The sequence below is a fragment of the Emydura macquarii genome, unplaced genomic scaffold (assembly GCF_026122565.2).
Source record: "Emydura macquarii macquarii isolate MOO-44397 ecotype Brisbane River unplaced genomic scaffold, CSIRO-AGI_Emac_v2 contig_2924, whole genome shotgun sequence".
NCBI lineage: Eukaryota > Metazoa > Chordata > Testudines > Chelidae > Emydura > Emydura macquarii.
In genome coordinates, this window is record NW_027133061.1 from 1,740,893 (window position 1) to 1,768,558 (window position 27,666).

The 27,666-nt window shown below is 48.5% G+C and overlaps 2 protein-coding genes across 2 annotated transcripts; both read right to left on the minus strand.

Moving 5' to 3' along the window:
* Positions 1-406: 406 nt before the first annotated feature.
* Positions 407-8,211, minus strand: GLMP (glycosylated lysosomal membrane protein). Its single transcript, XM_067569456.1, has 6 exons — positions 8,058-8,211; positions 5,301-5,558; positions 4,612-4,803; positions 3,594-3,812; positions 2,369-2,646; positions 407-1,848 (listed from the first exon to the last, which is right to left on the minus strand). The coding sequence occupies exons 1-6, from the start codon at positions 8,196-8,198 to the stop codon at positions 1,680-1,682; spliced, it is 1,257 nt and encodes a 418-aa protein (XP_067425557.1). The 5' UTR covers positions 8,199-8,211; the 3' UTR covers positions 407-1,679.
* A 3,609-nt stretch (positions 8,212-11,820) lies between these two features.
* CCT3 (chaperonin containing TCP1 subunit 3) lies at positions 11,821-25,745 on the minus strand. Its single transcript, XM_067569572.1, has 14 exons — positions 25,582-25,745; positions 24,263-24,324; positions 22,627-22,677; positions 22,467-22,529; positions 21,097-21,193; positions 19,286-19,403; positions 18,629-18,815; positions 17,041-17,190; positions 16,503-16,635; positions 15,711-15,792; positions 15,211-15,391; positions 13,887-14,132; positions 13,107-13,238; positions 11,821-12,204 (listed from the first exon to the last, which is right to left on the minus strand). Exons 1-14 carry the CDS (start codon positions 25,610-25,612, stop codon positions 12,100-12,102), a joined length of 1,638 nt encoding a protein of 545 aa, XP_067425673.1. The 5' UTR covers positions 25,613-25,745; the 3' UTR covers positions 11,821-12,099.
* Positions 25,746-27,666: the final 1,921 nt, after the last annotated feature.

The following is a 27,666-nucleotide window of genomic DNA, read 5'->3' on the forward strand; positions in this document are numbered from 1 at the left end:
AAGGACTGGCTTTTTACTGTGGCCCATGCTAGAGCCAGAAGCCCTCGCTGGTAAAACAAGCTGAAACATTAAAACGGGCCCCAGAGCTGGGGCCCAGCTCAGCACTAGAGAAAAGAAACTAGGATTTCCTTTTCCAGCCAATAGTGAAATTAGCAAAGATCCTCTCCCTTTCAATGATGTTTCACCAGATGGATGTTCCTGCAACACCCTTCCACCATTGGGTCTTGCTGCCCACAACGGGCTGTCCTGCCTGAGCAGGACACATTGCAATTTATTTCAATGCGTGGGGCAAGGATGGTCTAGGTCTGTGTTTGTACAGCACGGAGCCTGGATCCCCGCCACTGCTGTAATACACATTTGCTGCCCGCCTGCTCCGCCATACGTACAAAGCCACTGAAAGGCACCATGGTCTTAAAGAGATTCTTTAATTGGTCCAAAAGACAAGTGAAAGAAGCATCTGAAGAAAACCCGTGATAGCCTCACGAATACTGAATGAAATATGGCAGTGAGGGCACTGGGTAAGAGCTGGCTCAGAGCGGAGTTTGCCTGCGGTACTTTGCTCTATGAGCGAGTAGGAGTGTGCCAGAAATGGGATCAGGAACTTGCAAGCTGGGGGAGCACTTGACACAGTCCGAATTAGACCTTTCAGGCCATGATTGTCAAAAGGGACTGGGGAGGTTTTGGTTGGCCCCCAACTTTAGGTACTTTAGAAGAGGCCACTTTGCAGGCAGGGCTAAGCACCAGCCTTCGGACAAAAAAATAAATACAAACCTGGCCCCTTTTAAGGGGAGGCATGTTAGACCCCTACCAATGAAGCAGCCCAGTCCTCAGCTCGGTTTGAAACGCCTCTGCCATATTGGCAAAGGGCAACTTTTTAGCCCTCCCAGGTACAGTCAGAATGAGCAGGCGGATTGCCTCTCTGGTGAGCATGCAGCCGTGTGTTAGAAGCAGGGGACACCACCGTCTCCCTCGAGGGAGTTGGTGACTTTACGAACACTCAAGTGGATGGGCCCCCAGAGGCACCACTAGGTAACGGATCAGCTCACAGGCAGGTGATCTACACAGACAACGCGCATTGCCTTCTCTGACCCAGCCGCTGATGCTTCTTTCCAGAGAGAAGACTAGTGGTTTATCCTTTTTAAAAGGCAGAAGATCATTTTCCCAGTGGCGAACATGAGCGACCCCCTCTTCAGCCAGCATCTGTCATCAGGGGGCTTAAAATGAGAAACGTGCTTAAAAACAGAGGCCGGGTAGCACCTTACAAAGCGCCCTGTGTGAACGTCTGGATTTGCGAACTCCAGGTGAGAACCACTGATGGGTGGAGTGAATGGAGGGGCTGGACACCGGCCTAGGAAGTGGTAGGACACATCACCGGGAAAATGGAGGAGTCCATCCCCAAGGCAGCCGACAGCCAAACAGTTCTGAATACAGGGTGGGCGTCCTTCCCACCCCGCCATGCCGAACTCGTAAGAGCCAGGATCAAGCCGAGGGTGCAGAGGTAGCATTGCAGTCCATTGCACTATTCCCCTCCGAGCCTGGAGCGATGCAGGGTCAGGATCAGTGAGAGACAGAAGAGGTCACGTAACCGTGGCTGTTAAATTCCCAGGAGCAGCCCCTTTGAGAGCCCAGCATGAGAACCGTGGCCGGGCCAAGCTGTTTCCCAGTCCTGCCCATGTCAGTCAGTTGATGGGCTGGTACTCAGAATAGCGCGTCCTCCGCACGAACAGCACCACCATGCCCCCCGCCACCAGCAGCACCACGGGGGTCCCCAGGGCCACAGCCATGATGGCGATCACGAGGGGAGAGAAGGTGTCTTCTGGGGGCACGCCGAAGCCGAGCAAGGCAGACCTGGGGGAGGCAGGGAGCAAAGGAAGAGGCGAGTCAGTGATGACGGTGGTCTGCGCCATCCGCCAAGTCACACGGCTTCTTTCCTCCCTCCCCAGCGGGAGGGAGGATGGCCTTGGGGCTAAGGCACTAGACTGGGACTCAGGAGACTTGGGTTCGAATCATGCCTCTCTTCTGCAAGCCCTCAGACAAAAATCACTTCCCTCCTGTGCGGAGACCGTGACCAACCTGCCCCGGGGGGGGGGTTAGAAGTCGCCCATGGCAGAGGACGCAGGAAGCTACTTCAAGGGCAGGGAGAGGTGGCGATCAGTGACTTGACCTCTTGAAGTTGTGGGGCCGGGGAGTGGGGCAGCTTGGAAAGTTCTCCCATACACTGCAGCCAACTCTGGGGAGCCATGAACTCCCCTGGACAGGGGCTGCATCTGCCCATGTACAGCACCTAGCACGTTACGGGTGGGGAGAAGGTGGCCTGGAAGATACCATTCAGACAGGCAGGGGGGGAGCAGAAGGAGAGACCACTCACCAGCTTAGGTAGCCCTTCTCGGCATAGATCTCCCCGTCCTCGCCCCCGAAGGAGATGTTGATGGCAGCGATGGTGAGGCTGTGGCCCAGGCCCTCCCCGAAGTAGGCGTGCAGGATGCTGGGCCCTGGCAGCGTGCGGTTGGCCGTCTGGAGGGGGTGGTAGTGGCAGCGGATGGCATTCTCCCGGCTGGCATCCCTGGAGCCATAGGCCGTCGTCTTCCACTGGAAGAAGCTTGAGCCGAGGCTGTTGTTGCGGGGCTCTGACACCAGCTGGGCCATCTGGCCCGAGGGGGAGAGAGCAACAGGTTAAGAGGGCAGATGAAACAAGGGCAGGACGAGCAGCTGCTCTCATACTGGAGTACATGCTGGGAGCCAGAGTGGCTGGGGTGTGTATCCAGCACTGGGAGGGAGCGTGATCTAGTGGTTAGTGCAGGCAGGGGTGGCTGAGAACCAGGATTCCTTCCAGTGGCAGGGACACAACCCAGGAAAATATGTTCGGCTGGTCAAGGCTGAGGACTGGGAGCCAGGACTCCTGAGTCCCCTTTCCCACCTCTGACACGGACTTTAAAATCATGTGACTTCACTTTCTCGTGCCTGGGTTTTCCCCCATGCAACCCAGCTCCCCAGGGAAGTTTCGGAATAGCACAAAGACAGGCTGTAGAAGCTGTAAACAAACACTGTGGGAACAAATACTAACTGAAGGGCCCTTTGGTAGCCCTCAAATCTGAAGCTTCACAATCAGAGCAGTCTGGAAAGTCTCCATGAGACACAAAATTCCAACCCAAACAAGCCAAGAGTCTCAGGAAGTTTTGTTTTCCGGCCAGCTGGGACTTAAATCTGTGTGTCCTCCCCCGCCAACGTCGCAACCTCTTCAGGTCACCAGCACCAAGAGCCTGCACCTCTCCTACTTGAGCTAAGGGAGGAACTCCACTCACTGCCAGCGGTAGTAGATTCTTATCTTCAGTATATGCACCAGCCATTAGAATGGGACCCCCCCACACACACACACAACATGGGACATTCTATCCTGCTCTATGCACCAGCCATTAGAATGGGACCCCCCCCCCCCCACACACACACAACATGGGACATTCTATCCTGCTCTAATCTCCTCCCTCCTCCCATTCCACATCCACTCAGACCCGGTGCCCATCACCGCAGTACCGAGCTCCCGATCGGCTTTTGTCTAGGTGTCTAGCCGGCTCTCAGCTCCCCCTAGCCCTCACCTCGAAGATGGTGGGCGTGAACTCGTCATCGATGGATCGCACCGACCTCAGCCGCTTGCGCCCGCCTTTCTCCTCCACCGTGACCACCTCCAGCAGGAAGCGGGAACCGTTGCCGCGGGGGGCCACCTGGTCCATGATGAACTCCACCTTGGAACTGTTGGCAGTGTGCAGGAGGCGGGGGAGGGGACCGTCCCGGCTGCTCTGCTCGTAGGCCGTGACCTGGAGGCGGATGCATATGGAAGTCACAGCACAGTCCGACGGGCGGGGACTCAGGACTCCTCTAGTCTATTCCCAGCCCGGCCACTGAGCTGCTGGATGATCACTGCCTGGACCCCAGACACCTGGGTTCTATTCCTGGCTCTGCCGTTCCCCTGCTGGGTGACCTCGGGCAAGTCGCTTCCCTCCTTTGTGCCTCAGTTTCCCCTCACTGCCTCCCTTGTCTATTCACGACACGTCATAAAAAGCAAAACGGGCCCCGTTGAGCTGCTCGGCATCCTGAGCAACTGCTTCGCTTGCTGATGCCTCGTGCCGGCTCTGCCTAGGACCTGGGGGATTCGCCAGCTCTTGCAGGCGAATTGAAGGCTTCGAGGTCTTTCTTCGGGAGATGCTCTAGCTCCTCCAGAAGTTATGGGCTGGATGCAGAAGCCACAGAGCAAGGTTCTCTGGCCTGTGTTATACAGCAGGTTTGACCAGAGGATCAGAATGGTCCCTTCTCTCTAACCCTGAGAGCCCCTCTACACGGTCCCGTGGCTGGCAAAAGGCCAGAGAAACCTTTGGGTCTTGCTGGGCCACTAGGGAAACTAGCGACGAGCAGCCTGTCCCTTGGGGAACGCTCTCACCCCACAGCATGCTGCAGAGCGTGGGACTGGGAGTCAGGACTCCTGGGTTCTATTCCCGGAGGGACAGAACGGGGGGTGGCCCTGGCAGCTGGGAAACCGGTCCCAACACAGCCCCGTCTAACCACAGCCACGAGGGCCTTCCTCCAGGAAGGAAGAGGGGTGGGGGAAGGCGGCCTTACCTTGAAGGAAATGGTGCCATTGCGGAAGGCCCCCCCGGGATCCGAGGTGTCCACCCCCCGGAACGTGGCCGTCAGGGCCGTCCGGTTCAGGGTGCGGTTCAGGCTCTGCCAGGAGAAGCCTGCCAGGTCGTAGGGGGGGTAGAACTGCCCCTCAGGGAGGGCGGACGCATTGGCCCCATTGTACTCGAACACCTGGAAGCAGGAGCGAGAGGGGCCTCCGTTCGCAAGGGAAGAAACTTCAAACATGCCCCCCCCCGGCCCATCAACACACTCGTGCACGCTCCACCCCAGCCCCATGCCAATGCAGGGCACCCTGTGTTCCCCCTCTTATCACAGGGGAGCGGGGGGGGGGGCACCCTCTGCTGCAAACACCTCCCCCTCCTTTCATCCCACCTGCATGCTCATTGGTGCTTGTTTCCCCCCTCCCTCCCCCCAGAAATTTAAAGGTACAGTGCACAGGAAAAGAGGCAGCAGAGTTCCCCAGCTAGCAGCCGTGACACAGTGCCCACCCCCAGGAAATGGTGGGTAACACTCGCCCCTTCCCTCCCCCCCCCATGGGGAATCCCCACTGGAGAAGGCTGCATTAGGCAGCAAATGGGCAAGAGCAAAGAGCAGCTCGATGCCGCCTTCGATAACCCCCGTGCGGCTCCTTCATCGAGCCGCAGCACCTGCTGCTCTGACTCCCCCACCTTGGTGAAGACGACCCCGGTCGAGTACAGGACGCTGCCGGGCGGCTCGATCCAGAGGGCCCCGGCGGGGGAGGACGAGAAGAGCTTGGTCCAGTTGACGCGCAGGGCGCTGTGCTCGCTCCGGGTGTAGAGCAGCAGCACGGCGGGCGCCCCGATGCTGCTCCACACGTAGTGCAGGGTGTCGTTGTGGCCCACGGCCCGCACATGCAGGAGGTTGACCGAGGAGCTGGCCAAGCCAGGGTTGTACTGCAGGGTCACCTGGGGGGCAGAGAGTGGGCAGGCCGTTATTCATGCACACCTGCCATTATGGAGCTCAGCAGATGCCCTGACAGTGCCCAGCAGGGCAAGGTTAGATGAGGATTGTCAGACACCTGAAACATTTAACAGCCTTCGAGTTCTTAGGGCCACTGGGGTTCCAGAACCCCGCATTATATCAGCCCATTAGGATGCCGTGCTCTATCTTAGTTCCCCGTCTGGGCCCCCGTCACCACAGCATCTAGGCAGGAGGAAAATCTTTGCTGTCTTTAGCCTCACATATCTCCTGTGAGGAAGCAAAGTAGCCACCCTTTTACAGATGGGGGAAATTGTGGCCCAGAGAGACTAAGTGACTTGCCTGAGATTACAGAAGGAGTCCATAGCGGAGTTGGGAATTCTACTCCCAATCCAAAAGCTAACCCCCTAACCATTAGATCATCCTTCCCCAGCAGACCAGGCTTCATTCCCTCTCCTCCTACAGGATCGGAGTGCTGGAACAATTTGTATAGTGGGGGTGCAGAGAGCCATCGAACCAAACAGTCAACCCTGTATGTGATGGAAACCACTTTAGGGGTCTTTTCTGCACCATCTGGCTTAGTCAGTCTGTCAGTCACACCAGGCTCCAGAGGTTGAGACGGCAGAGACCCACTGAATCATCCAAGCCAGTTCCAAAGGCTCCTGTCACTCCTGTTTTGTTGTGTGCTTCACTGAAGCCGAAGCATCTAGCGACTAATTTCCACAACCAAGGGAATGGAAGGACAAAGATTCTCGGTTTCTTTCTGATGCAAGGGAAATGGAAGAATCAAGGCCTTCTCTGCTGGTCTTGCTTCAAACACACGGATTACATGGGACAGAGAGGAGGAGGAGAACCACGCTCAGACATCTCCTTGTCAACACACACAAAAAAGTTGTACCGCTTTAACCTATCTCAGGACAGCTAAAGCCATACAACTCCCTCTAGTGGGGCGGCGATGTGCCAGCATAAATAGGATTCTATATAGCCATTCCCATAGGGGGAGGGAAAATAAGGGAGACCAGTATAAAGCACCTTTATACCAGTAGAACTGTGTCCAGACTGGGAGGGTTGTACTGGTATAACTATAGTGGTAAAAAAAAGTTAAAGAAGAAACCACACCTCTAACCACCATAGTTACATGGGGACAAACATGGTTTCGTAGTACCACAGAAGCATAGGGCTGGAAGGGACCTCAAGGCATGATCTGGTCATTCCCTGCCTCCCCCAGGCAGAGTAGTGCGAGGAGGTTTCCCCATCTTCCACGCTTGCTGCTAGCCTGAAGCCTACAGGCTTGGAAATGAACCAGCTCAGCATTTCCACTTCCCGCTTCGTCAGGGCCTTCCCGAGAAAGACAGAAACTGTCTATACGCTGGAGTCATCATCCCCATGAGTCACCAAGTGAGAGGCCGGCTTGGGACGGGAGCACAGACTGGGGCTGACAACCAGGAGGGGGCTGTTAGCTGGCCATCACCACCTTTGTGGGGTGCGGGGAGTTATTCACAAACTACACATGGGAACTAACATGCCCCAAGAACAGACCCACCTCCAGCCACAGACCAGACACCTTCAGGGCAAGTTCCCCCAGCACTCATTGCCCTACTCATCTGCTGGGACCCCCTGGAAGGCTGACAGCAATCTGCCCGGGCCATTCATTCCCCACCCTCTCTCCAGAGCAGACCCTGGGGCCAGTTATGGGAACTGGCTTCTGCAACGCAGACTGGGAACTAGACCTAGTCCCACCAGCATGAAACCGGGCTGCCCACAGTGACCAGCAAGGATCCCCGAGCAGGCCCCTCTGCGCCACCCAGTCCCTCAGAGCCAGCAGCAAGTGGCAGAAAGGGCCCTGGGGGCACCTCGGAGCCAGAGAGGGGCCCAAATTCAAGTTTCAGCATGTGGGGGAGGCTGCCCCCCCCTTTTCACCAGTTGCTTGATTGGGAGCTTGCAAGCTACAAGGCAGCTCCTCCCCGCACCAGGGCCCCTGGTTTGTTTCAGGTCGCAGGGCAGGGCTCAGAAGCCAACTCGCCTGAGAGCCAGGCCCTGCTGCCCCCCCCCAGCGCTTCCTTCCTCCCCCCCCAGCAAAGCTGCCCGCTCCCCCTGTCGCGTGACTCTGCCGCAGCTCGCCTCGGATGCACACGCAGCGGGGCGGGGTTCCCCACTTGCCCAGGGAGAGGAGGAGGGGGGGGAGCAGAGCCCCGCCGAGAACAGCTGGGGAAAGGTGGGAGACGCAGCAGAGCGAACTGCAGGAACCCAGCCACCCACAACCCCCCGCCCCGCCCTGTCTGTTTGCAGGGCCCCTGTAGATGTAGACTGGCCGGGGGCGGTCGGGCCGCAGGGGGCAACTAACCACAGGCTGCTCGTTCAGGGAGGCCACCGGGCTCGACCAGAGACACCCGCCTCCCTCCCCGGCCGCAGCCACTAAAGCCCCAGCGGCCGCGGCCGGGCAAAGCATCGGGGCCCCCGCAGCCCGCTCCGGCCCCGCCGCTCACCTTCCTCCGCTCGCCCCCGGCCTCCGCCAGCAGGCCGGGAAAACTCGCCAGCAGCCACAGGCCGGGGAGCAGGAGGCTCCCGCCCGCCAGCATCTTCGTTACTATGTTGCAAACACTTCCCCCCCGCCGGCTCACGCGCATCCTCGCGCCTGTGCCCGGCTGATCCCGCCTTAAAGGGGCAGGGCGGCTGCGGGCTCTTAAAGGAGAGGAAGGCTCTTAAAGGAGCCGCTGCCTGAAAAAGTCGCGGGGAGGGAGAGGCAGGCGGGGGCGAGGCGAGGCGAGGCGAGGCGAGCCCGGCCCGGCCCGGCCCAGCCCAGCCCGGTCTCACAGCTCACTCATGTAATGTTAATGATCTGGCGTTATTTCGACATCCGTCATCCCAAAGCGCCAGGGCCCTGGTCCTGTGCTCAGTCCACCCATGGGGGTCAACGGCACGCCTGCTTCCAGCAAGGCCCAAGATCTGGGCCGACATGAGTACGTCTACACTTGCGTTGTAAATCCGGGCCTGGGGATCTGGGCTCTGTTTCCATCCAGACGGCGCTGCGCGGGCCTCCTGACTCAGGTCTGCACCTTGAGCGGCACCCCACGCTGTAAAATGACAGGGCTCAGAGGACCCAAGTCGCAGCCGGACCCGAGCTCTAACCCACTCACCTAGGAGGGTCCCAGGACCTTGAGTGCTTGCTGACTGGAGTCAGACTGATTTGTGTGTGGATGGAAGGGGGGGGGGCTTGGGCTCAACCTGAGTCAGAGTCCAGGCTTAGTGTGAAGTGTAGACAGGGCCCTGTATGCCTGCAGGGATCATTCCCCACACAGCTGAAATGCAGCCACCTCTGGGATGGAACACCACAGCTGTACTACGTACAAGTGGCAAAAGAAAAGCAATGCTGACCTTGCTGCTGTGCATATGTTCTGTTGAGAGTCCCATGGCAGAAATTCAGTAGCTGCTGCACAAATAGAGGGTGAGCTGTGAAGCAGTTGATACCACCTTCATTGGGAGGAGGGGGGACTTTTCTAATAACTTCCCACATCTCCCCCTTTCAATTGTCTTGCATTATCATGACCTATTATTTGGTATTATTTGCATTGCAGCAGCACTTAGGAGCCGCAGTCATGGAGCAGACCCCCTGGTGCAAGGTGCTGTACAAACACAACAAAAAGACGGTCCCTGCCCCCAAAGAACTTCCAATCTAAGTATAAGGTAAACACAGCCAGATAGGGGAGCACGAGGAAACACTGTCAGAGTGGTGGTCAGTGGTGTCAGCCCACCAGCCACCTATCTGTTGTCAAGGCATAACAGCAAAGGATTCTCTGTAGATCAGCTTCTCTATGGGACAGTGAGCTGTATTCTGTTCAGCTTCGTGCATGGATAATACAATTTTGCATGCACAGAAAAGTAGCCCCAATTTAACTGAAACGGACACAAGCTAAATGGCTATTAGTGAGCTGTGAACTGATTTAAGTGTGTCCACATGGGAGTTTGCATTGGTTTAGCTACATTGTTTCTTTAAAATGATAGTTGAGTGAGTGCAGCTTATGTCTGCTCTATTCTATAGAGGTTCTTATGTTGCACTCATCATCGCCATGATATCTGAGCACCTTCCCCTACTGCACCAAGCGACGTGTGTAGGCCAGGCATAAGTTCTGGTTGTAGGAACTTTGGCCCAGATCCTCAAAGGTAGTTGAGAAGATCTGGATGTCCTTGAAATCTGGAGTAATAGAAATGGGATGAGATGGAATAGTCCAAAGTGCAGGGTCATGCACTGTGGGACTAACAAGAAGAATTTTTGCTGCAAGCTGGGGATTTATCAGTTGGAAGCAATGGAAGAGGGGAGACACAGAATTCTTTGCCAGGTGTCTAGCCAGTGGGTCTTGCTTACATGTTCATGGTCTGATTGCCGTATGCGGGGTGGGACAGGAATTTTCCCCTGGGTCAGACTGGCAGAGACCCTGAGTTGTTCACCTTCCTCTGCAGCATGGGACACACGTCACTTGCAGGTTTAAACTCGTGTAAATGGTGGATGCTGTGTAACTTGAAGTCTTCAAATCATGATTTAAAGACTTCAGTAACTAGAGGATACGGTTCTATGACAGGAGTGGCTGGGTGAGGGTCTGTGGCCTGCAATGTGCATACCAGAGGATCCTGATGGTCCCTTCTGGTCTTAAAGTATATGAAAGACGACAGGTTTAGCCCTGAGCAGCCTTCTGTCCCCCCTACTGCTTTTAACTTTGTTCTTGTGTGTCTGGCCCAAAGGAGAAAGAGAGAGAGAAGACACATGTAACAGTTCAGACAATACAATCCCTCTTCTCTTGCCATGTTTCAAGCATGTAGTCAGACATGCTGCTCAAAGACTTTGGCTGTAAATGAAAGAGAAAGGGAAGTTTTAAGGTGGAATTTAAAGGGAAGGGAGTCACTCTTGGAAAGGCGAAGATGTGCAGCTCAGGGCACGCCTAGAACCCAAATTCTCAGGGAATGAAGTGATAGGAGTGTGGAAGCTGATGGGCAGAGTTCTTCCTTATGTACTTTAGGATCTGCACTATGGAGTTACTTAGGCCATGTGAAGCCAAAGCAGGATGAATCTCAATATGTTAACGGTATCAAAGCACTCCATTAAGCCACCCACACGATCATAACACAGCCTGATAATCACACCATGAATGAACAGATCAAATGTGCCTTTAATTTAATTTGGGAGCACAAACAGCCTTAACTGCTGTTACTGCGGAGGGTCACAGCAGGGCAGAGTTAAGGTTATTTGGGTGTCTTTACCATAAACTGAAATTTGAACATTTTAACCTTCATCCTCAATTTCCTAGGTTTATAATGCTTAGCTGTGGGCTAATTATAACATCCCCGTGAAGTCATTTACTCTGACATTTATTTACAGCCCTAACTCCATTTCACCATACTTTTTTTTTTTTTTTTTTTTTTTGCAGGTGGGGAGGAGGAGATATACTTGGGTTGAGATTTCCAGAGGTGCCATGGGGAGTTAGAAACCCAATTACTATTAAATTAAATGACACTGGGCATCCAAATCCTCATCTTAAAATTTTAGATTGTATTTGGTGCCAGTAGAAGATGCCAGCCTACTTAGATTAGTAGCCAGGGCCCCCCAAGTAATGGAAGGCCTACCACTCAGATGAGCAGAGGGGCACAGGATTTAATCAAATATGGGGGAAACTGACAGCTGGGAGATAGAACCGAGACTTGACAAGAGCAACTCACGTTCCCTGCCCTCCCCCGATGAACCCCAGCCCTAGAGAGCACAGAATTCAGTCTGCACAACCTCTGAATTGCCAACACAGGAGCCATGGTCAGTTGTGGTTTTGAAATAGACATGATGCCCTTGGGGCTGCTTTTTAACACTGTATAGAATAGTGCTTCTTTCGGATTCCTTTGTGGTGGTGGTAGAAGACACAATAGGTGTTAGAGCTCCCAAACCTCAGGGGATCCCCAAAGCCCCCCAAGTTTTACTTTTCCTACCTTGCCATAGGGGATTTATCCCTTTATCAGGCTAGCATTGGCATGGTTTCAGTCATGATTGCTAGTAACGGACATATTAGGAATTCCTAAGGAACAGCACAGTGGCACATCCCAGTGGGCCAGCACATTAGGAAGAATTTCATGATAAGGGAGGAGACAGAGCCTGGATTCCTGAAGGGGGCCTGCCTGGGATCAGTTCTCCCCACTCTGGAAATGGAGAGCAGAACATCTCACCCTGCAGCTCCAGGCTAGCAATCTGCCTTAGATACAGACACAAGGGAGTGAACAGGACTGACGTATTTTATTGTTGAAGCAAACAGCAGAGAAGTTACAGTATATACTTAAATTAAGTGTCAGCATCTCCAAACAGGAGAGGGGTACACACGACACCAGCCTGTTCCCTAGTCAGGTTCCTTCCCTCCCATCCACTGACTTCAGACAAACTAATACTCAATATTCAGACTGTGTCCAGGCCCAGTCTCAGACAGAGGAGATGCAGCAGTCATTTTGTCAGTCTGTTTCCATACTGTAGTTCGAGGCGCATGGTTCCTCAATCTCCTCTTACTCCTGGGCTGCATCTGGAGCTCCAGTCGATCTGCTTTGATCACCACCCTTTTTCTTATGCCCCGAAACGATGTCATCGATACGGAGAAGAAGGACGGCAGTCTGGGGAGAAAAATCCCAGGACAGGGTCAGGGAAAGTACATGCTGCAGCTTGGGAACCTTGCTGAGTTAACCAGCTTTCGCTTAGGGTTTGCATGCGCCATGTTCCCACCAGTTTAACTAATTTGGTTCTTAAACCAATTTAAGATGGTGTAAAAAAACTGCTTAGACCAAGCTGCACCCAGGTGGGGACTCAACCGAGCGCTGCTCTGAATTATGGCAATGCCTGCTTTTAAATCGGATCAGCTTTCTTTGCTTTCGGCTCTTGGTAGTTGTACATTTGTATCACAGAAGAACAAAAAAACCAACCCAAGATCATATTCTTCATCCCGATGAATCCCAAAGTATTCCACATCTTACTGCAATGCAGCCACCGTGGCAGAGGTGCCATTAAAGTAGCTACCATGCTCATGGCAACATAACATGGCATGATGTACAGAAAATACTGAATTCTGGTGAAACTAGGTGGAAGGCATTTAGACACACTGGAACTTGGCTGAGAGACCAAGTTGATAGGGAAAATATTTTCTAGTGATGTGCAGGAAGGGAGAGAGCACCTGGCTTAATCTTCCACACACCACCACTCTAATAAATGTTCAAATCTTAATCTGTGGGGAAGAGAGGAAAGGGACATTTGATCAAACCAATCAGTCAACCATAGTGCAGTACAGTCCCCATAGTGTCACCAACTGGTTTCCAGAGATCTACACTCTTCTTTGACCCAGGATTTCTCTGAGACTGTGTTGATTAACAGCAGTAGAGAGACAGCCATAGATAACACGGGACATAATACCTACCTACTTTGTAAGTATGGAGACACCCTGGCATTTCTTCCCTTCTCACATGATCTGCTGCTCTAGACACCAAAGCATACACACACAATCACTCATCAGAGGCTTCCTTACCTCCACAGCGGTCTTGTAGGTCTGTAATTTGACAGCTAAAGGCTCCCAGATCCCCAGGTCCTTCATGTCTGCTAAGGCTCCAGTCTCACCATTTACTCCCCAAGTCTGACTAGCTTCCTGAGTGTGTTTTGCCTGTAATAAATTAGTAATAAGATCTCAAACCAACCATTTTTCAGAAGGAAATATGAAACATTCAGTCAGTCAGTCTTCCATGTCAATAGCAAGGAATCATTAAGATTAACTATAAACTGGTGTAAGTTTAAAGGACAGCCGTTTTATTTATATGGAGAGCAGCACCCAAACTGCACTAAACACTAACGAGATTTAGAGTCATCAACCAAAGACAAATTTACTCACCAGCTTTGTTAATAAGAGTGGAGACTAAGTGTAAATAAAGCTAAAAATTTAAATCTCGTCTTCTACGCCATTGGCTTAATTTTAGCATGTTCATTCAGTTTGGACAGTGACTATACTAGCCAATTTCACTTTTAGTATTTCATGCCCTAGTACAAAGCTGCAATATTTGGGTACAAAACATTGCACAGAAATGCAAAATAATCTTCCGTGGATTTAACGAAGATGACTTGGAGACTGCATCTGTGTGTATTAGGTTTTATAAAAACCTGTTACAAAGCCTAAATCTAGGTCCCCAACGAGATGACGTACTGTTTCTACTCACACAGGCAGCTATGGTCTCCAAACTGAAAATACATTTTATAGCTGCAAAAAAACCAGGCGACAGTAAATGGCTCTGTGGAGTCCCCTGGACTATTCCCTTACTCTTAGTGAGGTTAGCACACGGATGGTGCTGGCTCCACAGTTCTGAATCAATGTCCTGGGAATGACTTCCAGAGCCTGGGCGACCGCACGGTAAGGCCACTGCTCCACGCCCGTCATGACTTTAGACTTTTCTGTCAAAGCGTGAGAAACGGCCATCTCTGCAGCACCCCCTCCAGGCACCAGCTGAGGATCTACCAGGACATTACGACACACCTGCATGGCATCCTGGAGGTTGCGTTCCACCTCCTACAAAAAAGTACAAAATGACAGATGTGCAGGTTTGCTTATTTAAAGTGTAACAGGCTCCAAAAGCAGCAGCAGCAGCATGACAGAGGCTACAGAGCACAGTCAGGACCATAGAATAAGATCAATATTAAAAATCTGCATCAACATGACACAGCTATTGTATACAGGAACACTCAATATGGCTTCAAGTTCTCATCTGAGGCAGCAAGGTGTACAGATTTAAGCATGGGATTAAGCACCTACAGTTCTGTGTTGTTCTCCCAAATCTGTGAGTCACCAAGTTAGTTCAGTATGTTTTACATAAATCAGGTGACCATTATGTGCCTCATTTTACTTCTCTCTTTGCCAGATTTGGGGTTAGAAAGGAATTTTCACCCAGGTCAGACTGGCATGGATCTTGGGTTTTTTTTCCCCCTTCCTCTGCAATATGGGGAGTGGTTGGGATCCCCTGGGCATACTTTACCTATGCAATTCGCTGCCATGCAGTGCCATCAGGCATTGGTGGCAACTCATTCGCTCCTTATGCCACTCACCACTTTTGTCTCCTGAGCACTGAAATGATTTAGTCTAAGTTTCTGGACTCAATATAGGGTGAAATTAAATGGCCTGTGATATATAGGAAGTGAGACTAGATCATCTAAATGGTTCCTTCCAGCCTTAAACTCTATGAACTATTTTATCATAAGAATATATTTGAAAGGTGTTTTGACATCCTTGATGTAAGGTGCTACGTAGATTAAAAGCTACACAGATGTCCACTGGTCGATTGCTCACTCTGGGGAATATAGATTTTGCTTTCCCTATGCAGCAGTTGAGGCTGGAATTCTTTGCAGACCATCAACTCTTCCATTTTTTCAAACCATTTCACAATTTAGAAAAAGTTGCTAGCAGTAAATCTTGTCACCCAAGATGGCTCTGCGTGGCAGTGGAATGCTGCTGGCAATTAGAAAGATGCCATGATGATGGAATTAGTAAGTCTCTCTGATAGTGCTTATGCCACCTCCTGTTGCCAACAGTCCAATCTGCACAGGGAACTGCCTCCTGGCATCAAGGGAAGGTATACCATGCCATAACTTACCGCTAGGATTTCCTTGCTGGCTCCCCGCAGAAAGATAGTGCAGGCCTTGGGGTCTTTGCAATCCGTGATGAAGGTGAAATACTCGTCTCCTATCTTCTTAACTTCAAAAAGTCTGGCTCCAGTCCCCACGTCCTCATCACGCAGCTCATCTGGGCGACTCACAATACGAGCTCCACAGGCCCTGCCACACAGGAACAAACCAGAAATCCTTTGCTGTGGCTTGGATTACAGTAGAGAGGCCCTATATGATCAGGGCCCCACGGTGCTAGGTGCTGTATAAATGGGTAGCACAGAGACCGTCCATGCTATGAATGTCCAAACAAGTTTGTAAGCTGAACTGCAACAAGTGAGTAAGTGAGAGGTGGCGGGGGGGAAGGGGGGAAGAGATTGAAGTAATAGGAGTCCCATTGAAATCAACTGGGGTATGCATGTGTGTAAATACTATTCAATGCAAATTAAGGGCTGCACAACCTGGCCCTCAGCAATTAAGGTCTGTTCACCTGGCGATTCTGTTGTTGTCTGTCTTCCTCACCCTGCGGATAGCTGTGATGTTGGCTCTCATCAGGTAGTGCTGGGCCAAGTCTGAAACCAAGTTTGCACTCAAGTTATTTTACTTAGAGTTCACCACAAAGACTGAGAATTTCTACAGCTGATGTTATGCAGGTTTGGTTTAAGATTTATCACCACCTTGGAAACCTACCAAGCATTATGGAAAGAAAAAAACCTGGTGATCAACACTTCTCCTAAACCAAGAGCAAGCAAAAATGTTCCAGTGCAGCTTAGATAAAACTATATTAGACATTCCAGAACCAGCCCCTCTACATTTTGCTAGGCTCTTGTTCTTCAAGTTAAATGCATTGCCAAACCATGGGTCAAAACCTGAGAAAAGCTGAGCATCCACAGAAGTCACTGGAACCATGGGTGGTCAGCCATCAGCTTAAAATAAATCACACAGATTCCGCATCCTACTGGATAAGTATAGCAACATCTGACTGACTGTTACCAGCAGAATCGCAAGCTTCCTAGTACGTGTACAGGGGAGGGTCCCTCAGTAGCTACCCTAAGCAAGCTACACATCCATAAAAATTAAGAAGTTGGAGATTTATCTTTTACCCTCTACAGAGTGAGGGAATCTTTAGCCCTGCATAAATCTCAGCGCATGCTTTAATATTTACTCTCTGAAAGACACTATTCAGAAACCGGTACCATGCTCTCGCTTCTCAACACTAAAGAATCATGTTGAAATACAAACAGTTGTATTTGTCATCACTACACTCAATTATATATATTACCAGAGATTCCTTTCTCTGTGATGATGAGATCCGGTTTGACCCTGATCAAGTCCTCACAGATCTGTTGGATGTACTCTTCCTCCATTTGCAGGATGCGTGCAAAGTCTTCCTCACGGGTAATTTCAATATCAGTCTGCATATAAAGAGGGTTACAGGGCTAAATCTCTTGCTCCAAGGTTTTAACATAAATGCATGTTCCTTAGTTAAAACAATCATATTCCTTATTTCTTGTCCATTCAACTGGTGCTAAGACAGACTGAACAGAGAAGAGGTGAAAGAAATCAGTAGTACACAATGAAAAGCCATTGATCAGATGAGTAAGTCTTAGTGTAGTGTCCTTCCATTAGTGTAGCACCACAGAACTTAAATTATTAATTAAGATGGGAAAATGTTTCTATGTATATTTTACTCATACTTGGCTGTATGCAAGTCTCTGGCTGCAACAAACCCTCAAGAAACAGAAGAAAACATTCAAAAACTCTTGTCCATTATATGGTACTAGTGAGAGAGCCAACAATGCCATAAAGACCTGCCTTACCTGGCTCTCTCCTTTCTTGTACTCCAGCGAACAGTCCAGAAGTACAATACGTGGGTTCTTGATATGACGACGCATCCTTGGGTGAGTTACATCTTTGTTTACCATAATGCCACGCAAGACACAAGAGTCTTCAATTATGCCACCTGGAATCTGATGGACACATGCAGGGCATGGGAGAGAGTTATTGAAGCAAATGAGAAAACAAGTAATTCTCCAGATGACAGGGAAACAAATACAAATATGGCAGACTTCAATCTCTAGCATGAATTTATTGTTAAAGTTACAAAAAACAAACCAGTTTATACTTAAAAGGGAGTTAGTTGCCATAAATAAATTTTCAAGTCCCTAAGTAGACTGCGGCACTTAGGTATTTAGACAATTTACAAATGCTCCTAGATAGGTTAGGGGCTTACCTCCCATTGATTCTCCATGGGAGTTAGGCACCTCACCTGCCCAAGTGCTTTCATAAATCCCACCAGGAGTCTAAATATTTATATAAATCTGGCTCCAGTTGTGATTAAGTTGTATATCCATTTCTTCACCTCCTGCACACTTTGTGTCTGACACACTGCTTTATTACACCTTTTACAATTTCACAGCATTCTCAGAATTAACGCAGGCCTTCTAGTTTTGATGGCAGTCCGTTTCCACTGTACAGTACGATGGGCTAAGTTTTTACATTTGGATGCCTACCTTTAGCCTCCACTTCTGAAAACTGAATTCCAAAATAAGACTTCTCCCTCTCCAACAGTACCTTCCAAACACATCAGCATCACTACTCTCCTCTGCAGTAGTTATCCCCATCCTACAGTTCAGTAAACTGAGGAACAAAGTTGGGATTTGACCTGTCCCAGGCCAAACAACTCAGTGGCACAGTGAGGAGCAGAACGCAGGAGTCCCAATTATCTAACCTCTAGAGATCAGGTCTCCTCTCTACAAGACTGAATAATAGTTCCAATGCCTTTATTTTTAAGAGTTACTTTTAAAGAGCACAAGCTTATCAGCAGAATGGAAAGCTCTCAGAAGCCTATTCCATGAAAACGTGTCTGTGCTTTTGAAATCAAATGAATGAGCATAAAACTATCTAGTTTCAGTACTGAAAACGGAATGTGCACTGTCTTAACTGCTTATGACTTGGTGGCAGACCACGCTAGGGTAACTGGCCTAAAGGGACTACTTACATTCCATTGTTTGTGATACTTTCTTGGAAGTCTGGAAACCAGATATTCCCTACATCAGTATTACTCTTTCATTTGGCAAACATGGTTTCTAAGACCTTGAAATTAATTCCTTCCATGACTCCTCTAATTCTCTTCATTGTGCCTCAGCATCAAAGATGATAGCACAAAGTTTAAAATATTTCCAAGGACTGAGTTCTTGTTGAGTCAGCAGCAGAAACCTTTTCCACAAGGTCCTACATGATCATTTAGTATTTATATCATCATAGTGCTTAGTAGCTCAAGTAATGACCAGGATTCCATTATGCTAGGTGCTGTACACACACAGAACATACAATCTAGCTTCAGAAAGTTGCTCTGCCATTAGCAAGAGAGATACAGAAACATGCAAGTATCCAAAGCACACTTACCTTTTCTACTTTTGCATAATTCTTGATGTCAATTTCCTTTCTGCCATTTTCCTCAAACTCCACCGTTTTGACAGCATCAAGAGCAATGCCGCAAGCCAAGTCAGACCAGTGGCTTATCGCCTTGGTATTTATAGCACTCTTTATTATCTTCAGCATCATATCTCTGTTGTTCACGTCAACTGGAGTGCTACAGAAAAGAAGAACAGTATGCGGTACAGAGGGAAAAGATTAATTAAAAACCCAGTCCAGCTCTCTAAAATTGCAAGACTATTCCCTATAAGGAGTGATCTTCCCCAACCTGAAAGATGGTTAAAGATCAGACATGCTTAGCAATAATCACATTACTGTGGGTCTGCTCCCAGACAATAGCCCAGTGGTACTACCATTCAAATATCTGTTCAATGTACTATGATAATTAACAGACTGCAACATAGAAATACTCTTCTATAACATCCTCCCTCCCAAATACAGCCATGAGAACTAGATCTACTTTATCACTGTTGACACTTGCTGGGCTCATGTTAACTTGTGTGGCTATACAAATTGGTTTATGGACCTCCCTCTGAGTTATATTTTGCTAGGTTTAATAATCAGCGTTTCCTCTTTACCCAGAAATGCACTGAGAAATAATCCCAAATCCCAAACAGCCCTGCTCACCTGATTTTGTTCAGACTGCTGATCATATCATCCAGAGCTTTACGATAAGCACCAATGATCACAGTTGGGTGCATCTGCTGTTCTAGGAAGTGCTCAGCAACAGACAACATCTCTCCAGCTAAACAAAAAACAAAGACAAGTCAGTGAGAACTGCTGGCACTATGAGTTAGGAGAGAACACATCAAATAAGGTACACCTAAGGCATCTGCTACCTATTCTAGGAGCCTTGTAATCACCAACACCTCTTCTATATTTAATCATGATTATTTGCTTAAATTAGAATGTAAGCTCTTCAGGGCAGGGAATTGTCTTCAGCTAAAAAAGACCAGTGGCAGTGAGTCTGAGTCTAGGTCAACTGACTCAAGCTTGTGGGGCTCACGCTGTCCCTGAAACCTGGTGGGAGCAGTGGGTTTCAGAGCCCAGGGCTCCAGCCCGAGTTTCTACACTGCTATTTTTAGCTCTGCAGTATGAGCCTGAGACCCAGTTGACCCATGCTCAGACTCACTAACTTTTTTTTTTGGTGGTGTAGATGTACCTTCACTTGCTTGTAAAAGGCCTACCTCACTTTTGGTAAGCATAAAAACTAAGGTTTTTATGCTTCTCTAGCATAAAACTGTTAAGGGGTGCTCTGGGCATGCTCACTATATTCCCATGAGCAGATGTGGGTTCCCTAGTGGGAGACTCTCAGAAACCCAGTCTGCAAAAGAGGGAAGAAAATTTAAAGTGGCTGCAATGCTTGGAGGCACATGGGTGCGAGTAAACACCCCTTTGGTAGCAACTCCCCAGTGCCAAATCACAGAAAAATGGTATATAGAATCATAGAATATTAGAGTTGGAAGGGACCTCAGGAGGTCATCTAGTCCAACCCCCTGCTCAAAGCAGGACTAACCTCAGCTATATCATCCCAACCAGGGCTTTGTCAAACCTCAGCTTAAAAACCTCTAAGGATGGAGATTCCACCACCTCCCTAGGTAACCTATTCCAGTGCTTCACCACCCTCCTAGTAAAAAACTTTTTCCTAATGTCCAACCTAGACCTCCCGCCCTGCAACTTGAGACCATTGCTCCTTGTTCTGTCATCTGCCACCACCGAGAACAGCCTAGCCCCATCCTCCCTGGAACCCCCTTTCAGGTAGTTAAAGGCCGCTATCAAATCCCCCTCACTCTTCTCTTTTGCAGACTAAACAAGCCCAGTTCCCTCAGCCTCTCCTCATAAGTCCTGTGCTCCAGCCCCCTAATCATTTTTGTTGCCCTCCGCTGCACTCTCTCCAACTTGTCCACATCCTTTTTGTAGTGGGGGGCCCAAAACTGGACACAATATTCTAAATGCGGCCTCACCAATGCCAAATAGAGGGGAATAATCACTTCCCATGACCTGCTGGCAATGCCCCTCCTAATGCAGCCCAATATGCCATTAGCCTTCTTGACAACCAGGACACACTGCTGACTCATATCCAGCTTTTTATCCACCATTACCCCCAGGTCCCTTTCTGCAGAGCTGCTGCCCAGTTCGTCGGTCCCCAGTCTATAGCTGTGCATGGGATTCTTCCTTCCTAAATGCTTTGCCCTTAGCTAGCCAGACATCCACAGGACACACTGTCCAAAGTTTCCACTTTGCTTGCCAAGGATAGAAATTATCAGGGCTAGAAAAAGTGGCTCATCATAAATCTGAGTCAGCATTTGTCAATTTCTCACAAGTAGAAGAGCATCAATGTGAATGTTAAAATGAATATCACTGTGCCATAAATGCTATTAACCAAAGCATAACAAACTTTAGCTGTAACCCTGCCTTGACTTAAAGCATGTCCTCACCAAGGATAATTACAGACGTGGTCCCATCTCCAACCTCTTCATCCTGAGTACGGCTGATCTCGATCATGGATTTTGCAGCTGGGTGCTGGACCTGAATCTGCAGGGAGGAAAACAAAATGGGAACACTGTTTGGAATGCAACATATTTGTATGCATTTATAGGGCATGGAAAATTTGAAGTCAGTTGTGAGCACAGAAAGAGGTTTCACTATCTTGGCAAAGATTTTTTTCCCCCATTACTGAGACAGAAGATAAAATTCTTTATTATATCACATCTCCAGCAGATTTTTAGGCATTAGGAAAATTCTTGATATTTTAAAATATTTGTGTGGAAAGATAGCAATGGTCAGTGTTTCTCTCTCTCTATGAATGCCTCAGTTGGTGAAAGCCAGTAAGACTAGGATGCAAGTAAGAAGCAATTGTGACACTAATTAATGTGGAAGTTACACCAGCCCTGCAAAGCCATTATGAAAATGTATACTTGCTCAGCACAAGGATAATGAAAATAAATGATATCTGAAGTGAGTGGACCAACAAAATTGTGCAAGGTTGAATTACACTACAATACACATTTTCCCCTTTTCAAATGAGAACAGACATGTCATTTGACAAGATGTCAGTTATCAGTGTTGAACAGGAATTATACAAAATTATAAATATTCCAGGCCAGGAACCTTGCCTCTAACGTGTCAATAAAATACCTACCACTGTCAGCACTATAGAAATATAGTGTCATAATGACACAGAAAATTCAGACAATGAGGTAAATTCTACTCTCAGTAGCACATGAGCACTTAAGAGAATTTAACCCTAAATAAGCAATTGTAACTCTATCACACGAGACTCCTCCTTGTGCCAATGGAAGGAAGGGAATTTAATATGAACCTTATCTTCAATTCCTGTCAAATTCACTAGGCAAAACTGATCTGAGTGTCCAGCCTTTCTTGTACAAAGTTCCATTCGCAATAATCTTCCATGTCCTGTGTTACTTTACTGAATTACTTGTATCACAGGCTGTAATTTAAGACAACTAAATATTAATCAGCTGCAAGATAACAAAAGATCCACAGGCAAATCTGTACAAGTTACATTTATATAAATGTGTTCATATGCATACACCTGAAACACATTTATGTGCCAAGGATGAGGCTCCAATTGGTTCTGTTAAGAGAAAATTAGTAGCAATGGGAACTCAACTTGTTCAGAGGATGGACAATATCTGCGATGTGAGGCTACTGTTTTTAAATACTACGGAAGGGCTAGGTATGATTTTCAGTGATTTGGACAACTCTAGAACATGTGAACTGGCAACTTTAAGGTGGAATCACTGTGTATCTACTTGAGAAAAAGATACCAAAACTGAAGACTCACTTCTCTGAGAATAGCATTGCCATCATTGGTCATCACAATTCCACCCATTGGGTCTAGAAGCATCTACATTGGAAAAGAGAAACAGTATTTATATTGATCTTTAAGATACACAGCATTTCTAAGCACAGTCTAGCACAAAGACTACAACAAAAGCTCTTGCCTTCATCATAGCTCTTGGTCCCAAACATGTTCGGATAATGTCAGCAATGGTCTAAAATGAAAGAAGAGAAATGAGATGATGCAGGAGTTGTCCATAATATCAAGTAATAAGCTACTAAACTCAATCTCACAGTTTTTATTAAAAAAAAGTGACCTATGTTAATATTTAGAGCGTGGATGAGAGAGAAATTCAATCCTAGTGTGCACTACCTCAGTTCCTTAACCCCTCACTACTGAATCTCTTTGCCACTAAGCATGAACTTTGTGCGTTAAAGATCAGTGACAATATATTCTAATTAACAGTTTCAAGGGTTAAACATGAACAGGTAAGGTTTGAAACTCCTACTTCTAACATAATTAACAGTACTAGTTAGGCAACATTTGATATATACGTAGTAAGGAAAGCACATACAGAAACAACACACTTTACTTTAAAGCAAGTTAATTGGATGAAATTGCTGATGAAATCGTTTATGATTTAATACTGCGATATTAATTACTGAAAAATATAAGCAATCCTAAGCATGGGAAGACACCAGTGATAGGTATGCTAATACATAACTGTCCAATCCATTGTGAGAAGTACATATCTTCCCCCTGAAACACCCAGAACTGGCCACTGTCAGAGGTAAGATATTGAACTAGGTGGATCCATTGTCCAGATCAGTACAGCAATGGCTAGGATGTTGCTTCATTGTGCATTGTCCCACGAAATGTTACAATACATACAATGCAATCAGTCAGTACTGAGGTTGAGACATACCAATATACTAGAGTTTGATTGTACAGAGCACTTTTATATACCAGTTACCAGCACAAAATACTTTACAAAGAACAAGATAGCCATTTATTACCTAGACATCACATTTGTGATCAAGAATTCCTAACCACACTATGCATGTTGAAATAAGAATTAGGTATATGGTTTCTACTTTTGAACTGCATACAAATAATCCTGAAGAACTGAACTGATTCAGACTGTGTCTAATATTTAAATTATTGCTCAGCACTCCAGAATATGAGGCCACCCAGTCTAACTCTAAAATGTCTCCCTTTAATCCCTTGGATCCAGGAGTCAGGATTTCATTAACAATATACTTAATGCTTCAAAATCCTAAATGAACTTGAATAATCTTTGCAAACTACTTAGAAAATGCAGACCTTGTAATTAACATAAGTGACCCAATGATTTTACAGTTGCTTGAATGCAGCACGAGTAAGATTTAATCAGGCATGACAATATGGCTTAAACGCTAAGATAACAGCTGCTTTTATTTGGACGCAAGACACATAATATTTGGACACAATTATCTTCTCAGGCATCACCTTAAACTATTTGCTAAACAAGATGTCAAGGTTCAGACTTTTGCAGAGCATTGGATTAAAGTTTAATTTTTCTTCTACTTTTTTCAGTAGTCACTAGAACAAAAAGTTCTTCTGTTCAATTGCACCTGTTATTTTAGCACAGCAAGGGAGTGATCTGCATTTCTTCATTTGAGATTTGTAAAGAAATATCAACAAGTGGATTACAGGGAAGTCAAAGAACCTGCTGAAAATGTTTCAAGTTCATTATGCTGCATTTATCCCTCTTTGCTTTCTAGCTCACTAACATATTTGGTGGTAGCATAAAACAGTACCTTAGCAGCATTGATGTTTCCAACCTGGACCTTCCTTCCAGACTCACGTTTTGTATTCTGACCTATGGCATGCAGAAAACAAAAAAATAGCAACAGCATGAATATAACTGAAACCTGCTCTTGTAAGCTCTTAAATCCGAGGTTGAGGAGGCAATACTGACAACATATCAAGGATGCAATCCTACTCGTGTGCACATGAATTATGGCCAACTCTTAATGGAGCCATGCCTTTAAATAAGGGAGTACCCAAGAGCTACAGCCACTGGAGTAACATTATGCTGACTTCCCGATATAATTTAAAAGAATGATATTAAAAAATAGCAGCATTAAAGAAGTAAGGCTCATGATTAGAAAGTATGCTTCCAAATAAGGCAGTACTGGCCCTCTTTTGGTGACAAGATTAAAGTGAGTCAACATCCCTGAGAAAGCTCTCTCTCTCTCTGAGAATCTACTATAAAAATCACTGCACAGTAGCTTCATGGTACTCTGAAAAGTTGCTGTTTTAAGGAATTTTATTCCAGCATCAGAATGGGCACAATGATATTATAAGTGTTAAGTTTCCTCACTGCACCGGCTGGTGGGACATACATGAAAAGAGAGAGACTGAAAAGGAGAACCTAAATGGGGGTGGGGGGAAATATATAGGAGAATGACCCCAAGGTTGGAGGAGAAATCTGGGAGGTTACATGATATATGGGAGGAACAATAAAGACCCAAAGGGGAAGGAATCCCAAACAGAGGTGGTGACCCCCAAGCAAAGGGGAGCTTGGTGGGGAGGGGGCTCAGTGAGAGGGATGCACCGATACAAGGGAAGAACAGGGGGAACCTGGAAAAAAGGCACAAGTGCCAGAGGGGAAGCAGGGGAGAGGCGTGGAGGGGATGACTCAGGGGAGGAGATGCACGGTGGGGACGGAGGAAGAGGGGCCCATGGCGGACCCGGATGTAGGGAACCCATAAGAAGAGGAACGGGGGGGGAGGGGGTTATGGGAGATCCAAGGGGGAGGGGGGAGGCTGCGGGGCCCAGAGAGGCGATACGAAGGGAACCTGATGGGGGGAGGGGCAATGAGAAAGGGAGTGGGGGAGGGGCCATGACGAAGGTGCAGGAGCAAGGCGGCGGAGGGGCTCAGGTGACCCCTGGAGGGGGGTGGGAGGTTACTGGAGGGGGAAGGGAGGGGCTGGAGACCCCGGGGGGGGGGGATAACGGGCGGGGGAAGGGAGGGGCGGAGGGGGGGGTGGGAGGTTGCGGGAGGCCCCGGTGTCGGGGAGACACAATCGGGGACTCCGGCCGGGTCAGCGCGGCCCGCCCCGCCCCCACTCACTGAGCACGAGTACGGGGCGCTGGCCCATCATCCTGGCGGCGGCTCGGAATCGCAACGGGAGGGAGGGAGGGAGCCGGCGCGGAACCTTCTGGAGACACAGACCCGAGGAGCCTGCCGCTTCACACCGCGCCGTGACGTGACACCCTACCCTAACCTCACCCGCCGCCGGGATCCACCAATCGCCGCCCGCGACGGACGCCCGGCGCCCAATAGAAAAGCAGGACTCCGCGAATCGGGCCCGCCCCCTCGTCGCCGCAAGCTCGGTTGAGAGACGACTTCTCCAGCGCGTGGAGCGGCCAACGTTGGGCGGGCGGGGCAGGGAACACTGCGCATGCGCGTCCAAAAGCCGGGAGGGGGGAGTGCGCGCCGGCGAGGTAAAATCCGCTTATGCGCATGCGTAATGCCGCGGGTCGCGCCGCGGTGAGGAGACTGAGGCGCATGCGTACAAGCTCCTCTCCGAGCAGCGGTTGGATGGACAGGGAGGGGGAGCCCGTCCGGCGCCCCGCGCTGCGTCCGTCGCGCTCGGGTTTCGGCTGCAGAGGCGAGTGGGGAGGAGAGCGGAGCCCGTCAGGGAGCTGGCTGCCATCGTTATGGGAGACCCTAGGAGTTGTAGTAGTTCCTTCCACCGAGGCATGCTGGGAATTGTAGTCCTACCCAGGAGCGCCTTCACGCTGGAGCATCATGGGAGTTGTAGTCTTGCTCCTGAAGCATGATGGGAGCTGTAGGCTGAGCCAGGGTCTTTCTTCCATATGACACAGCATGGGACATGTCTGTGGCGTCAGGGCCAGGGATGCATGTCCTGTGATGCACAGCATGGGGCGTAGATGAATATTTCCTGCAGGATCAGTGCTGTGCCTGGTGCCGCTCACTGACTACCTGGCTGCCCTCCATACACAGAGCTTCAAGGGCTCATGGTGCAGAAACACCCATTGTCCCTTCGAGAGCAAGTTCCTCACTTGCATCACTAACATGCTTTTCTCTCTCGATATTGTCCCTCATATTAACATTACAATGAACCAGCCAATTCATCTTGCCGTAGTCCACTGTGCCTAGAAAGAGAACAGTCCAGTTGTGTGCCATAGGCCCTATACCGTTACAATCTAATGGAGATTCTCCTTTAACCTCAGAGCAAAGGGCCTGTGTATTTGGAGCATAAGAATTGAGCCCTAGCCATCTGAAGTATTCATATGGTGTTGGTCATCTATATAGCTGCTACTGTAAAGTTCCAAGTGGTCTCCGCTTTGTTACAATATAAAATCTCTTTGTATCATTCTTTTTAACCACCAAAGTTTAAAAAGAAAGAATATATGTCTGTAGCTAGCACACACAGCAGGGAAGAAAGTTGCATTCTAGTCTGTGTCAGTCCAACCTCCTTCCTTTAAAATATTCCCTTGGATAACACAGCTCTTTCCTCTCCATAGACCCAAGCTCTGTTCCCCTTCAGATGGAGCCAGAAACAGATGCTCAAGAAGAAAAACAACACTGGAAAAGTATGTTGAATGCATTTATACTTCAGACACAAGATACCCTTTAAAGGCCAAGTTGGAATTTTTGCAGTGAAATTGACATAAACACTGCCCATGCCAAAACATAAACTCTCTGGGGCAGGGCCCGTCTTTTTGTTCTGTGTTTGTACAGCTCCTGGCTCCATAGAGTCCTGGTCCATGACTGAGGCTCCTAGATTCTATTGCAATACAAATAATAAATAATTAATATGCATATTGATTGTACTACAACTCCATACAATATAATTCCTCATAAGAGTATATAGAGCTTTCATGGCATTGCAATTGTGCATAGGTCCTGCTGTTGGGTTGAGGACACGTGAACCTAACAGAGAAGGATTAATTTCAAAGTCCTTTGAAGAAGTTAGGTGCTACATATTATTGTATGCATACATACCACCATTGAAATGCAGCTAGGGCTGGGGTGGATGGTGACAGACAGAGCACAACAGAAGAAGAGAAGAGGAAATTGTGGCAAATCTTTGCTCATACAAAAAGTGCTGTGAGGGTCTGATTCTGAAGGGTGCTGAGTTGTGAAGGGTGCTTGGTCTTTTATAGGAACAGATTCTTGACTTTCATG